Consider the following 16578-nt stretch of genomic DNA (forward strand, 5'->3'; position numbering starts at 1 on the left):
TCAGCCACCACACCCAGCCTTTTAATGTTAATTTATAAAAATAAATAACACTTTTGAATCTTCTTAATGATGGTTAAATCAGACAAGCCACTTTCAAATAATTTTAGAGTATTATCTCTCTCTCTATATATATATGATCCAATGCCTAAGGCTAAATTCACTGACATTAAATTTTCATGCAAAACATTATAACATCTTCTATCTTGGGGATGTAGTAATAACTTTATATTAAGAAATAACGGCCAACCTTTGCAACATGGTGAGACTCTATCTCTACAAAAAATAATTTTAATAATTTAAAAAAGTTAGCCAGGCATGGTGGTGCATTTCTGTAGTTCCTTCTACTCAGGAGGCTGAGGCGGGAGGATTGCTTGAGTCCAGGAGTTCAAGACCATAGTGAGCTATAATCACACCTCTGCACTCCACTGAGAGATAGATTAAAGTCCTGCCTCTTAAAAAAAAAAAAAAAAAAAAAAAAGGCTGCGCACAGTGGCTCATACCTGTAATCCTAGCACTTTGGAAGGCCAAAGAGGGAGGATCGCTTGAACCCCAGGAGTTCAAAACCAGCCTAGACTGCACTGTGAGATCCTGTCTCTACAAAAAATAAAAAAATTAGCCAACTATGTGGTATGTGCCTGTAGTCCCAGCTACGAGGGAGGCTAAGGTAGTACAGAAAGACTACATGTAGTGAAAGATCATTCTTTTAGAAGGCTTACTTTGATTTCGTCCAATATTCTTAAACTTTCCAAGGTAGAAATGTCTAAACAAATAAAAGTTTGCCTATATTAAATAGACTCGATTTATTGATATGATAAAATATCACGCAGCTATTAAAAAAATGAGGCAGTAGCTCTGTAGATGCTAATACGGAACAGTGGCCTAGACTTAAGCGAAAACAGCAGAGTGCAAAATGGTATAAACAGCACATTACTGTCAATGTACATCCTTGTGATGGGGGTCAGAATATACTACCCTGAAATATGGTACCTTGGCATACTGAATATTTTAAGAAAATGGCAGCAAAAAAAAAAAAAAAAAAAAAAATTACTCTGACTACCCCCTGCCCTTATCCCCTGAAGCAGGTCATAACATCTAGGAAAAATATTTTGACCCTCCCCTGAAGGAGGTCATAAGGCCCTCCTGTGAGAAGTGCCTTCCCCATACCTGGAGGAAAGGAACATCCTTATTTCTGAAGACAGGGGGTCACAGAAGAATCTGAACAAAAAGGCCTATTAAAAATCCCCCATACAGACCGGGCATGGTGGCTCACGCCTGTAATCCCAGCACTTTGGGAGGCCGAGATGGGCGGATCACGAGGTCGGGAGATTGAGACCATCCTGGCTAACACGGTGAAACCCCGTCTCTACTGAAAAAAAAAAAAATACAAAAAAATTAGCCGGGCGTGGTGGCGGGCGCCTGTAGTCCCGGTTACTCGGGAGGCTGAGGCAGGAGAATGGCGTGAACCTGGGAGGCGGAGATTGCAGTGAGTGGAGATCGCGCCACTGCACTCCAGCCTGGGCGAGAGAGTGAGACTCTGTCTCAAAAAAAAAAAAAAAAAAAAATCCCCCATACTGTGCTCCTCACTGTACAGGTCCAACTTAGATATCATTTCCTCCTGATATCTTCCAAGGCTGATTAGGGTGCTTCCTATTACCCACAGCCCCCTGGGCTTCTTCACTGATGGTATCACAATGTATTACAACAGCCTGGTTGTCTATCCTGTAAGCTGGAAATGCAGGGGCTGTGACTGTCTTGCTCACAGCTGTGTCCCTAGGGCCTGGCATAGATACTAGCAATGAATACACACTTGATAGTTACTAGCTGAATGAAGGAACAGTGGACCCTAAGTATCATGTTCCAGAGAAAGTTGGGATAATCCACTAGTCGGGAGGTAGCATGGCACTTTTAGTCATTTATTTTTGTTTTTTATTTATTTTTTTGAGACAGAGTCTTGCTCTGTCACCCAGGCTGGAGTGCAGTGCAATCTCAGCTCAATGCAACCTCTGCCTCCCAGGTTCAAGTGACCCTCCTGCCTCAGCCTCCCGAGTAGCTGGGATTACAGGCCTGCATCAGCACATCCAACTAATTTTTTATTTTTAGTGGAGACGGGGTTTCGCCATGTTGGCCAGGCTGGTCTCAAATTCCTGACCTCAAATGATCTGCCTGCCTCATCCTCCCAAAGGGCTGGGATTACAGGCGTGAGCCACTGCACCCAGCCTGTTTTAGTCATTTAAAACTGCAGTTAAAGAGTTTAACAATGATAATATAGCATTTTATTTTAACTATTTTTTAAAAGTTGTACTTGTTGCTGGAAACAGAATGGAGGCCATTTTTTTCCTTCAACATTCCCAAGCAACTCTCCAAATCAAAACCTAGCTAAATGTTCTCAGTTACGCATAATTGTTGCTTCCACCTGGAGTACCTGTCTCCCCCCTCCCTTCTCCTTTACCTGTCTCCTAACTCTCAGTCTTTCCTCCAGGAAGTACTGCAAGATCACCCTGCTTCCTCCTTTGGGCTTTCAAGGTAGCGTGGCTCATACCATTATCAACATCCTCTCAGGCTATAATAACCCTCTGTTAATGTGCCTGTCTCATCAACCTCAAAGGAAAGGCCTATTTTCTTGTGTCTTTTGTTTCCTTGGAGCCTGGCATAGTGCTGGACACACAGTAAGCATCTGATATAGATGGAGCACCTGAAGAGGGTAGTCACTGTTCTTCTTTCCTAAAAGCATTTGCAAGAGCTAATTTAAAAAATTAAGGTTGCCAAGTAAGAATATGACCTCTTCACTGGGTCAGTAAAGATCAGGAGAGTACCTAGGAGAAGTAGATCCTAGGAGCACCCCTAAGGCTGTCCTGTCCTAGAACATTGTAAAGTTTAAGTGAAGGCCTTGCTACTTAGTAGCTGAGATAGAATGGAGAGAGAAAAACACCAAAAGTGAAAGATGATTTCTGAGAAGTATCAAGTGGAAGAAAATGAGTCTGAAGTGAGAACTCCGTTTGAGGGAAGCCTTCCTTTCAAATCCAAAGACCAAAGTGATGAAGTCTCTGGCAGCCACACATGCCATCATCCTAGGAAGCTCACCATTCCCCCAGGGCCTCGAGACAGCGCATGCGGCCCAGCATCAGCTCTGGGTCATCCTTGTTGGTGTCCATTTTCTTGTCATAGGCCACCAGGGCATCCTCCCACTCATGCAGTTTCTCATACCAGGTAGCTTGGATCTCCTGTCGCATGGGAAAGAAAGAAGACTGCTGTGAGGTGAAGAGAAGGGATCACATTTTTTAATCCACATACTCTCTTTCCATGGAAATGTTGTACGCATGACATGTCACCTATCAGTTATGTCTGGGCTTGGATTAAAAAGAACTTCAGACAATCTGGAGGAGTGCTGTTTGGGGAAGGTGGAAATGCTGGTTCCTTGGCACATGGATAGAATGATTCTGGGATTATCTGACAGCAGAGGTCAGGCCATACTCCTCCCCCATTATTTCCTTCCCAGACACATGGGTCATCAGAACACACCAGGATGTGGGGACATGAGGACAGGGGAAATCGTTTAGGGTTAGCAGAAAACGCCAACCACAGCACCAGAGCTGCTGCAAAGATGCCATCGCTCCGATCTGCTGGAGTGCTGACACTGGGCTACTTGACAGGGATGGCAGCTGCTTTCCTGATGGGGCCAGAAAGACCAGGCCTCATCTGCATGTTTGCTGGAGGAGAACAACTCACTTTTTTAAAGCTCTTGATTCTCTGCATTTCTTAATGCATTTTTAAACTTTCAGGAAATAATAATTTAAAATATAACACCACCATTTAAAATTTTTTGGAAAGTCTTTCCCCTATTCTTCTAGAGTCTCCCATCTAATGTTCTCTCCTGCTCAGTGCTTGGCAGGTTTACCAGTGTCAGGGGCCAAAGGAGGGATTGCATTACCCTAGCAGATGGTGTGCCACGCTGAAACTGGGTGTTGTCCACGTGAGTAGGAGGTGCTACAGTCTGAAAGTTACAGACTATGACTCTCTAAATGATCAGGACACTATTTTATGTGCCCTCCATCTCAGTTTCTCTCCTGGGCTGCTTCATCATCAGCTCAATAAATGACTATTTTTGCACAGGCAAGGGTAGTGGCTCTCTAGGGATTTCTTTAACAACAATATGATTCTGCAGTGAAATTTGTATGATATAATGCAGGGCCCATACTAGTTTCTCCCATTACCCTCTTCCCCTTTCTAAATTAAACTGATGTTTGTACAGTATGTAGACTAACTACTACTCCGCTAAGCTGTCTAAAATAACCTTTTCTTCTTGAACCTCTGAAAAGAGGTCATTTATGCTGGAGATTGTTCCCTTGTACCTACTTCCCCCCATCTGGTTCTTTCTGGCAGAGCTGGTGCCCTCTGCTGCCCCTAGACTAATTTTGCTGCCATGAAGTCTTCGCCCAACATCAGTGGAGTTTGTCAAAATGGGCATATCTGGCTCCATGTAAGGCAAGCTATCTCAACTTCATTTTTCAAGCCTGTCCAAAATAATACCTATTATGCCTAAATACAAAATAGAAAACTCAGAAAAGACAGACTACAAAAACAGCGTAAAATTTAAAAGCACTGGTAAATTTCTCATTTCAAATTTCTATACTGGATGGAAAAGAAAAAAAAAAGAGCTGGTGACTAATGTGTGGCATACACTCAGCATGAACAAGCAGAGGGGAGAGGGGGCAGCATATGGAGTGGGTCAATTAGAGGGCAGGATATTTTGAATTGCAATAGATTGCAGAAACTATAAGGTTTAAGCAATGAATCACACAAAATTCTAATGAGATTGCTGTTACATAAATTGTGCTGAGAAAGCACCGGCTCTGCCAAGAAAAAGCAAACCATTGTCAAGCTTAATATGATTCAGCTACCTAAATATAACAGAAAATCCACCACGGGTTTAGCAATAATCCTAGAGCTAATGGCCACCTTTGGAACCTGAAGATGGAGAAACTTTCATTGAAGGCTGGCATTCTGAGTATAGGGTATAAACCATCTGCTGGCAGATCACCTGAATACCAGATGTCTGCGGAGTCCTTGTCTCAATCAGCACTTACTGGCATCTAAGCTCTAAGGATATCAAAGGAGAGAACATCTTGATCTAGGTGGAGTACATTAAGTGCCCCCTCGCCCTACTTACTTCTCTCTGCAAACAAGGATTGCGGCAAGGATGGATGGGACACAGTTATTTTACTTTGCCATCATCTGGTGAAATGTTGTCTTAGTCTAGTTACAGATAATACATGCTAAGGCTGGGCATGGTGGCTCATGCCTGTAATTCCAGTACTTTGGGAGGCCGAGGTGGGAGGATCACCTGAGGTCGAGAGTTTGAGACCAGCTTGATCAACATGGAGAAACCCTGTCTCTACTAAAAATACAAAATTAGCTGGGCGTGGTGGCGCATGCCTGTAATCCCAGCTACTAGGGAGGCTGAGGCAGAAGAATCGCTTGAACCCAGGAGGCAGAGGTTGCAGTGAGCCGAGATCGTGCCATTGCACTCCAGCCTGGGCAACAAGAACAAAAGTCTGTCTGGGGAAAAAAAAAAAAAAAGAAAAAAGATAATATGTGCTAAAGGTGGCAAAAGATTCCCTTAAAACTTTCATTCTAATTTACTAGGTGTTCTGTGAGGCAAAATGCTGTATGATCAAACAAAAGCCTGTTAAATAGTCACAATTTTTCTCACTTTAACATCCTGGGCTCCTGATCAAGGCAAACCACAGTAAGCGACCTACATGACTAATAAAAGGTTCCTCATCAAATATATTGACCTAGAGCTTCTTGACCTTCTAGGAATTCAATGCTAAGTTGATTAAGTTGATGCTTTACATATTTTAGAAGTTATCAAATGCCCTGCCAAGACCACAAAGAATAACAGAAACATTTTAAATACTGGTAGGCCAGAGATGGCAATAGGGAAGCAGCTATGTAAGCAATAATGAACACAAAAATCCCTCAATGTCAGATATTAATTATAGCATGCATTTAATTAATTAATTAATTTATTTATTTTGAGACGGAGTTCCGCTCTTGTTGCCCAGGCAATGGCGTGATCTCAGCTCACTGTAACCTCTGCTTCCCAGTTTCAAGCGATTCTCCTGTCTCAGCCTCCTGAGTAGCTGGGATTACAGGCATGCACCACAATACCCAGCTAATTTTATATTTTTAGTAGAGACGGGGTTTCTCCATGTTGGTCAGGCTGGTCTTGAACTCCCAATCTCAGGTGATCTGCCTGCGTTGGCCTCCCAAAGTGCTGGGATTGCAGGCATGAGCCCCTGTACCCAGCCTTATAGCATATATTTTCTAAAGAACTGGCCATGGTGTCTTCCTAAGTATCTAATGAGGATTAACCATGGCCTAGACACAATGCAAGCTCCCACAAAGATAACTCAGATCAGGGGCAAATGCCTTGGCTCTAATGTCAGACTGCCCTGGTTCAAGTCCTGGTTCTGTCATTTATTCACTCTGTCAGCTCAGACTGGTTCTTAACCTGCTGGGACCACAGTCTCCTCATCTGTAAAATGTGATAACAGCAGTAACCACTTCATAGCACTGTTGTGAGGACCAAATGAGATGAAGCATATAAACACTTAGCAAAGGGCCAGGCACATGCTAAGAGTTTGATAAAATCAGTGCTTACTGCATATTCAAATCTACCCTCATGATTTATCTCAGCTGAAAGAGAGTCCCTACAGACATAGTTTATCTCTTTCATCCTGAAGATAGGTAAGTCAGCATCAGACTGGTATGAATTGGAGAAAAAACAGAAAAGGAAAGTAACTTTCTGAAGGTCAGGACCTATACCTCCCTAGCCAAGTCTCTACCTCCTGCTTTTCCAAAAAGAATGAGGTGCTTACCAGCTCTCCAAAGTGTTTCATGGCATATTCTAACACTCCGGCCGCTGCCTCCGGCTGCTGTAGCTTATTATTAATGCTGAGAAAACAAAGGGAAAAGGTAGTTACACTCAACAGGTCTGAGGGTGGGAGATGTGGGGGTCATTTGTGGGCAGATGGTTCACCAGCACTTCAAGGACAATGTCTTACAGATGTTGGAAGAGTATCAATTATCTATTACCATCCAGAAAGCTCAGTTTAAATTGTTTCATCTGAAAGAGGTTTTTGGTCTCCTCCCCTGATTCTGGGGGTCAGTAATGGGAACACTCATCTTTGCTGCTCTGTGGCCCTTCCTTTAAGAGCATAGACTGGTTTCCTCTCAGATGCTGGCAGGCAAGCAACATGTGTCTGTTTCTGAAACATCAGAAACCTTGGATATGAAATTATCCTTGTTGTACTACACAATCATGAGACTCCTCTGAACTTTTTTGTTTTGAGAAAAGCTCTCACTATGTTGTCCAGGCTGGTCGAACTCCTGGGCTCAAGTGATCCTCCTGCCTCAGCCTCCTGAGTAGCTGGTATTACAGGCACACACCACAGCACCTGGCTCCTCTGAACTTTTAAGTCTTAACTTCTCATCAGTTGCCTTCAGTAGTAGAAATAACAAAATTAATCAAAACCATCAGATTCTGTAAGCAACACAGAGGTGGCACCAAGGTTGGGTCATGCACGTCAATGACAGAACCTTGGGAGCTGTGGCAATGCAGCCATGCTGACTGTTCTGACAGAGCCCACCCCCTTCAAATTCAGATGCCTCCCAAGACCCTCTTCAGGGGCTGTTCCCTTCCACCCTTTGCAGAAGGCTGCCAAGGGACCACATCTAGAGTTACTTGAACTGGCCTCTACTGTAGAGAAGCTTTTCACTAATGACACCCTGCTCTGCTCATGCCATCTTTAGGCTAGAGGGCTGTTACCACACTGGGACAACTGGGCAGTGCCACTGGGAGGCCTGGTGCCTGGAGTTGGTTCATCACAGGCTGCTAGGAGGCCTTGAAAGCAGAAGAGCCATGGGGGCTTAGATCCTTGTTCCCATAGGAACTTATGCAACTAAGCTCAACACTAAATATAAGCCTGAGGTATGGAAGGAACGGAAAAGATGGGAGGGCGAAGGAGCTCACTTGAGAAATTCACAAGACCACAATGATTATATCTGTTTAAAGGCAGGGAGCAAAATGTGACACATCAACCTGGGAGTCTAGACTGGTTTAATGAGCAAGGATCCAGTTTACTGCTTTGAGTACAAACTGTCTACTTGACCAGAATTAATTTTTAAGTGGTTTTGGGAAATTCCAGGATTTGAGTTCAATGTGGCAATATGGCAAGAAATTGCTGTTATAAATATTACTTTAAAAATCCAAATTCTGCCACCACATTTCTTCCAATAAAACCAAAAGAAATTGCCCAGAAATCTAAAGAAGCTAATATTTGTGAAAGTAATAATCTAATGCCTCATGTTTACAAAGCGTTTTCAAATAATCTTTCCAATCCATCACTTCTTTGACCTCATGCATCCCTAAGAGAGTGGGAAGGGAGAGGTGTTATCAGACCTGTTTCACTAACGGGGAAGCTAAAGCCCAGGAAAGGCAGGGATTTTCCCCAAGGCCCACAGGAATCGGGACAGTTCCCACAGTAAATGAAGCACCTTATGCCTCTTTGTTAAGGATAAGTTGGGGGTGAAGCAGCCTTGGATTTGGAGTCAGAAGACAGGGTTTTCCCCCATGATCAGACTGATCACATGCTGACGTGATAACAAGCTTGAGGGAGACACATCTCACCACATGTGATGGTAAAAACCCAATCATCATACATAAATGAATACAAAAGGATCAAAATTTGGGTTTAACTTTCTGGAGGTCTAATTCTGCCACTTATAAACTGTGTGATCATAAATAAGTTGTTTTAAACATCTTAATTTTCATTTTTTTGGGTACATAGTAGGACATATTTAAGTCATCTTTTTTGAATGTAAATTCCTTGCCTATGAAACAGGGCTAATACCACCTCCTCCTTCAGAGGGTTCTTCAGGGAATTAAACAATGAACATGAAATTGCTAAGCAGGTCCTTCACCTGTGTTTGTCCAAGCATAAAAGCTGCTAAAACACAGTTATATGCTTGTCTGCAGGAATAACATACACCTACGGTGGAGACTTAAGTTAGGACTAGGAAGTCATCACTGTGAATTCCAAATGTTTCCTGAGTAGAACTGTTTGAGTGTCCAGTATCTAGGTTCTACGCTCCAGATTTGTTGGGGAAGCTATGGGGCTGGTGCTTCTTGAGCTGGTACTAAGCAAGGCAATGAGCTCCATAAGTTAGAATATGCTCCATAAGTTAGCCTGCTACAAAATTCAGAGATGTTTTTAATTTCAGAGTGAAACCATCGCATGATGGTTTCTTTTAGGAGGCCCTATATGAGTTTTTCTAAGCTGAGAATGAAAAGTAAGTCTAAAGGAACCTACTACACTGTAGGTTCATTGGGAAGCAGTTCCCAATGCCTCTTGGCCCCCATAAGTCAGGTACTGGGCTTTGTGCTCAATCACATGGGGCTGGGAAAACTGTACTAATAATATTACTAGGTGTAGATTTGGGATTATCTAGTTCCTTGAAGCCAAATAAAGATTTTGAAAGCATAAGAAAACAGGAAAAAAAGAAAGCCAGTGGCTGGGCGCAGTGGTTCATGCCTGTAATCCCAGCACTTTGGGAGGCTGAGGCAGGAGGATTGCTTGAGCTCAGGAGTTTGAAACCAGCCTGGGCAACAGAGCGAGACCCCATCTCTATTTAAAAAAAAAAAAAAAAATCCAGGAGTTCTAACAACTGTCTTCAATCTTGTGTTCTGGAAAACATTCTCTTTTCTTTTCTTCTTTCTTTCTTTTTTAAAGAGACAGGATCTTGCTCTGTCATCCAGGCTGAAGTTAGTGGCACAATCATGGCTCACTGCAGCCTCAATCTCCTGGTTCAAGCAATCCTCTGGCCTCGGCCTCCCAAAGTGCTGGGATGACAGGTATGAGACACTGCACCTGGCCTCCAGCCTATTTTTAAATTTTAACATTACCAAAGCTTGACTCATTCTGAGGACAAAACAACAAAAACAAAAGCAAACACAAGTCTTTTCCTAATCCACCTTCCCAATTATTACAGTGCATAAAAAATGAGTTTACCACAAACTGATCAAAATTAGGAAGTAGTGATTAGGGACCTCAAAGGAGAAACAAATTTTACCTTAATATACAGCTACGGCCTTGATATACGACTTCTAAGGACTGACCAGCATAGCTTTGCAAATTAAAAATGTAAAAACATACGGCCCTAACTCCTTTAAGAGAGAGTCCAGGCCAGGTGTGGTGGCTCATGCCTGTAATCCCAGAGTTTTGGGAGGCCAAGGTAGGAGGATCACCTGAGGTCAGGAGTTTGAGACCAGCCTGGCCAACATGGTGAAGCCCCATCTCTACTAAAAATACAGAAATTAGCCAGGTGTTGTGGCACACGCTTGTAATCCCAGCTACTCGGGAGGCTGAGGCAGGAGAATCACTTGAATCTGGAAAGGTTGCAGTGAGTCAAGATTACGCCACTGCACTCCAGCCTGGGCAACAAGAGCGAAACTCCATCTCAAAAAAAAAAAAAAAAAGAGAGAGTCCAATGACTTATTTGTACAATATTTCCCATTTGAATGTGTGGGGGCAGGTCAGGCTGCAGACAGAGCTCAGTGGGCAGGAAAGAGGGCAACAGGACCAGGCCTTTATCAGTGGCCATTGAACTTGGGGGGGGGCACCTTGGAATTCATGATAAGCTCTTATTGAGCAGTAAAAACATAATCATTAAAAAATTATAACTTTGGCCAGGCGCGGTGGCTCATGCCTGTAATCCCAGCACTTTGGGAGGCTGAGGCGGGCAGATCATGAGATCAGGAGTTCGAGACCAGGCTGGTCTACATGGTGAAACCCCATCTCTACTAAAAATATAAAAATTAGCCGAGCATGGTGGCAGATGCCTGTAATCGCAGCTACTCGGGAGGTTAAGGCAGGAGAATCGCTTGAACCCAGGAGGCGGAGGTTGCAGTGAGCCGAGATCACACACTGCACTCCAGCCTGAGTGACAAAAGCAAGGCACCGTCTAAAAAAAAAAAAAAAATTACAACTTTGACTAAACTCATGAAAAATTAACACCCTCATTCTGAGAAATTAATTTCTCTCTGATTTGAGAACCTGAAGGTAAGAAGGACACTGTCCATATCCACTCTCTTTTTTTTTTTTGAGATGGAGTCTCACTCTGTCGCCTAGGCTAGAGTGCAATGGCGCAATCTCAGTTCACTGTAACCTCTGCCTCCTGGGTTCAAGCGATTCTCCTGTCTCAGCCTCCCAAGTAGCTGGGATTACAGGTGCCCACCACCACACCTGGCTATTTTTTGTACTTTTAGTAGAGATGGGGTTTTGCCATGTTGGTCAGGCTAGTCTTGAACTCCTGACCTCAGGTGATCTGTCCGCCTTGGTCTCCCAAAGTGCTGGGATTACAGATGTGAGCCACCTCGCCTGGCACTCTCTCTTTTTCATGACAGGGTCTGGCTCTGTCATCCAAGCTGGGATGCAATGGTGCGATCTCAGCTCACTGCAACCTCCACCTCCTGGACTCACGCAATCCTCCCACCTCAGCCTCTCAAAGGCCTACACCACCACATCCAGCTTTTTTTTTTTGTATTTTTAGTAGAAATGAGGTTTTGCCATGTTGCCCAGGCTGGTCTCAAACTCCTGAGCTCAAGTGATCTGCCTGTCTCAGCCTCCCAAATTGTTAGGATTATAGGCATGAGCCACCATGCCCAGCCATACCTACTCTCTTGATTGTTCAAAGAATAAAGAGATTTTTAGCAAACCAGCTGCTATTGCCCTGTGTATTTATTTCCTCTTCCCCCTTTTCCTCTTTAATTTCCTACAGGACTTTCTCCCTAAGCTACATTTCTCTTATTTCCTTCTGAGGAGTTCCCATGCACGCCTCTAAGGCTGCTGGAGAATACTAATTATGGATGTGGACGCTCTGGACAGTGAAGTGAGCAGGCTTATTAATCCTGGTGATCAAGAGAGTCTGTTATCTTGTTTGGGATCTTAATTTTTTCTTCTTCCTCCATGCCTTCTGGCACTCCATCATGGGAGGCAACAAAAAGATACAACAAGATACCAAAGTAAGAAGAGAGGCCAGGTGCGGTGGCTCACGCCTGTAATCCCTGCACTTTGGGAGGCTGAGGCAGGTGGATCACGAGGTCAGGAGATCGAGACCATCCTGGCTAATCCGGTGAAACCCCGTCTCTACTAAAAAATACAAAAAATTAGCCGGGCACGGTGGTGTGCACCTGTAGTCCCAGCTACTGGGGAGGCTGAGGCAGAAGAATGACATGAACCCGGGAGGTGGAGCTTGCAGTGAGCCGAGATCGTGCCACTGCACTCCAGCCTGGGTGACAGAGCGTGACTCTGTCACAAAAAGAAAAAAAAAAAGAGAGCTCACCATATGTGCCAGGCACTGCACTTATGTTTCTATGTATTATTTCGACCCTGTGAAACTATTATTAATATTCTCATTTTATATATGAAGAAAACATGGCCCAGTAGGTCACAGGCTGTTGCTTTCCCTTAAAAGGTGACTTTCTCTTAAAAATGTTACCACTGAAAAGTATCTTTAGTGCCATGTTGAGGTAAAGAAAAAAAAGTATCTTAAGTAATAATGAAGGGTATACTGCAAGCTCTGCAATGGGAGGGACGGGGCAGTGTCTTAGCTTTCTCCTCTTGGCATCAGTAGGCACCCAGGAATGAGGTGTAAAATGAATGAGCATGAGCAATGGGTGGGATGTTTCCATTAACTCTGTCTCTAGAACTCATTGTGCAGGTGAAGGGAGCCCTCCTGTGCCTTCATTTTAACTTCCTCACTAACATTCCCCTCTTACTCCCAAGCTCCCATCTCACATTTTTTATTTCCTTCCAGAAGCTACTAATATGCCTCCAGTCTCCCACGTGACAAGTCAGCAAGCCACCACAGCAGGCTTTTCAAAGACAGCCAGGCTTATAGTTCAGGCTGCAAAGTGCAGGACAAGCAAGACTCTGTGAAAACGCAGGAGTTCACAGCCACTAAGTCCCAGGTCTCCTGCCTACCTGGGTGATACAAAGCTGTCCTTTGAATTATGTCCCTTTTCTACTGAGATGTGGTTTTTATGAGAATGAAGGGAGAGACTGTATGTTTGGCTCCTGTGAAGAATTCGCCTTTGCTCAAAAGCCCCCTTAGTGAGAAACTCTTGTTTTACAGGGCAGCTGGGAGTTTTATAAAGCCCATTCTATAAACACTCCATTGTGTGCCCCTCAGTCGTTCCCTATTAATGCTGCAGGCTTATAAAGGGCAAACTGTTCAAAGCCCCAGCCTAACAGAAGAGGAATACTTAACACCACAAACCAGACCCTGCTGATGCTGGTTTGGTGGAAAAGATCTGAACACAAACAAGTTTAGAGAGACTGAGGCTTGCCAGCAACGTGCCTACAACAGTGTGCAGAAATGACAGGTCAACCAGATTTCCCATCTCCTTTTGACACACATTGAGGCCAAAGGAAAAGAGCACTGAGTCCCAAGAATTTTCTAAACTAGTGATTCTCACTGCCTCCCTAACACGGGTGTGCAGTATTAAAATGGAGTTATCACTCCATTTTACAGTGATAACATCCAGTTGCTATTATACAGTTGTGAATCTGCAGAACAAACAGAAACTGCCTATCCGCATAATAGAACCCAGAGCCCACAACTGACCCTGGAGTTAGGAAGACAATGAAGACAGGTGGAAAGGAGAACATGGTGAACCTGGGTATCAGGAGCAGAAGGAGGCCACTGTACAGACATACTCATTCTCATTCATTCTTCACTCTCCCCACCCCAGCCCAAGATTGAATTTTGATTAAAGGAGGCTGAATTGCAGAGCCTCCTTTAATCAAATTCGAGTTTTGAACTGAGTTGGGAAAGTTCTTGGCAATTAAGGAAAACATTTTCTAGAGCTAAGCAGAACTAATACTAAGAAATTGCCTTGCTGCCTTCCTATAGCAAACATCACACCATTACGCCAAGCATCTTAACCCCACTACCCAGAAACCTCGTTCCCAAGGCAGGGCAAGCGTGTGAGCTGAGCAGTGGGTGATTCGGCTGTGCAGGCGCTTCCCCCAGCAGAGGCCCTGTCAGGAGTGACAGTAGAGCAGCTCACATGGGCAGTGGGGCCTGCTGCCTCCCCACAGCTCTTTCCTTTCAGGCTCTCCCTAGCGGCGTTTTTTTTGAGACAGGGTCTCACTCTGTCGCCCAGACTGGAATGCAGTGGCGCAATCTCGGTTCAACGCAATCTCAGCTTCCCAGGCTTAAGGATTCTCGTGCCTCAGACTCTTGAGTAGCTGGGATTACAGGTGCGTGCCACTACCGCCCCGCTAATCTTTGTATTTTTAGTAGTAGAGACGTGTTTTCACCATGTTGGCCAGGCTGGTCTTGAACTCCTGACCTCAAATGATCTAACTGCCTCAGCCTCCCAAAGTGCTGGGATTACAGGCATGAGCCACTGTGCCCAGCCCCCTCACTGCCTTTTATTGGAGGAGGATGAGATTGACCGAAAGAGTGGGTCATTAACTGCTCAAGGACTTAATGCTGACCCACAGCAAAGCAGTCTAAATGCCCTTCCTGCCACCTGAAGAGAAACCTGGAGAACACCGTCTCTGGAAGTGTCCTCAGTCATGGCTCCACAGGCTTCTGGACAGATGTTGAGTCCACAGTAACTTGGCGTGGTAGTACCTGCTTGCGTGGCCCACTTGGTTATCACCCTCATCCCTCAGCCTTGGTGCCATGTGACCTCTGGGCTGTTCAGAGCGAAGTGATGCAAGACTCTTCCACACACGGCCGCGCCTGTCGGAAAGTCCTCAGGCAGCAAGGAGCATCTGCAGGCACATCTGGGGGAACACTCAGGCTTCCCCAGTGCTCCCATCAGGAATGTATGAGAACACACCCACTGGCTTCCCAGATGCCCGCGGGCCTTCTTTCTCCTGTCTATTTCTAGTGCAGACCACAGTCTGCGTTTCATTTGGTTCCCTGTCAAGTAAGAATTCTCTGAATTCCCCTGGCCCTAGGCTGGTGACACATGCATCACAGCTGATGGGGCTGTGACAGGTCTGACTAAAGTGGCCTAACCAGCCACACTGAGGCCACCCTGGACACTGCTTTGGGTCCTAATCACTGTATCAAGCAGTTTCTCTCATAGAGTGTTAACTGCTTGAGATCCTCCTGTCACTTCTCCTAGCACTGAGGCTTAGCTCTGTGCCCAACACAGGATTAAAAACCAAATAATCTGATTCCTTCTAGGGCCAGGGAGATCTGGGGTTGGCTAGGCCCTGATGTCTTTATCAGGAAGCTACTTTGGGAATCTGGGAACAGGAGAATGGTCTGGGAAACTCAAGAATGAACAGACTAATCTAGAAGGGAAAGGACAGCAGTGCAGACAGAGGCAAAATGAAAACATCTGAAAAGTGACAGGGCAGAAGGTCGGGAGGGCTGCTGGAATGCAGACAGGAGGGGAAGTGAAGGGAGACAAAGCCAGAATCAGATGATGAAGACAGAACCTCTGGGTCTGGCAGGGCCAGAACTCAGGAAAAAGAACTTTACATATTAAGAGAAGGCTGGCCCTGTTACAAGGTTTCAAAGCTGGGGCATTTGGTGTCCTAGGAGCTCTTGGGGACCTAACGCACCAAGATAAAACAGGTTTGGTGCAACAGAGGTGGCCAGCTTCAGACAGTCAAAATAGGTTTCCTTGGCTAGGCGCGGTGGCTCATGCCTGTAATCCCACCACCTTGGGAGGCTGAGACAGGATGATTGCTTGAGGACAGGAATTCAAGACCAGCCCGAGCAAGACTTCAAATCTACAGCAAGACTTCAAATCTACAAAAAATTTAAAAATTAGCTGGATGAGGTGATCTGTGCCTGCAGTCCTAGCTATTTGGGAGACTAAGGCGGGAGGAACGCTTGAGCCCACGAGTGTGAGGCTGCAGTGGGCTACAATTGCACCACTGCACTCCAGACTGTGTGGAGACCCTGTCTCCAAAAACAAAACAAAAGATTCCTGATGTCTCAGGCTCAGAGTGGCCTAAGAATAACAAGAATTCTTACTATGTCTTCATCCTTCTTTCTGTGTGGTCACAGTTTAAATGGTTTGTCTGTCATAGTACCTACAGGACACGCTAAATCTGTATGTGAGGTGGTGTGAGCCCTTGGAATAAAGAGGGTAGAATAGTTAACAGTTGTTATTAGGAAATGCATGGGGGGGAGGGGGCGCGTGTGCAAAAAAATATCTTTTCAAGATTGGTGAGTGGAAGTATCACTTTTTAAAAAGAAAAAAATGGAGAAGTTGATTATAATATAATCACCTTTCCAAGATACTTTTACCTGTGCATATTCTGCATAAATGCATATTTTATACATATTGGTGATAAAAGCATATATACAATTTTGTATGCTGCCTTTTCACATTTCCACTCCATTCAGTCTTCATAATTGCTTTTACTGGCTGCATACCCATTTCCTCCCACTGAAAGATCCCATGGCTGGTTAGCAGCAGCACTTGTTAGATACCAGGTCACCAGGAGTGCTGCTGATGAGCTCACATTCGGCACTCTC

At 44.6% G+C, this 16578-nt stretch overlaps 1 protein-coding gene and 1 non-coding gene across 6 annotated transcripts in view; both read right to left on the bottom strand.

Annotated features, from left to right (window-relative positions):
• The window catches only part of MTOR (mechanistic target of rapamycin kinase), a 150293-nt gene that overhangs the window by 48162 nt on the left and 85553 nt on the right, over positions 1-16578 (bottom strand). For all 5 annotated transcript variants that reach the window (XR_004182730.1, XR_004182731.1, XM_031664368.1 and 2 more), the window contains 2 exons: positions 6882-6957; positions 3082-3221 (listed from right to left, as the gene is read on the bottom strand). Coding sequence is in view for 3 of the 5 variants with exons in the window: in XM_031664368.1 (XP_031520228.1) it covers positions 3082-3221; positions 6882-6957 (216 nt within the window). In the remaining 2 variants the exon portion in view is untranslated. The remainder of the gene's footprint in view (positions 1-3081; positions 3222-6881; positions 6958-16578) is intronic.
• Positions 8638-8744, bottom strand: LOC116272558. Its single transcript, XR_004181210.1, has one exon. It is a non-coding gene; the product is annotated as a small nucleolar RNA U13 (small nucleolar RNA).

Source organism: Papio anubis, chromosome 1, assembly GCF_008728515.1.
Source record: "Papio anubis isolate 15944 chromosome 1, Panubis1.0, whole genome shotgun sequence".
In the NCBI taxonomy this organism is placed as follows: Eukaryota; Metazoa; Chordata; class Mammalia; order Primates; family Cercopithecidae; genus Papio; species Papio anubis.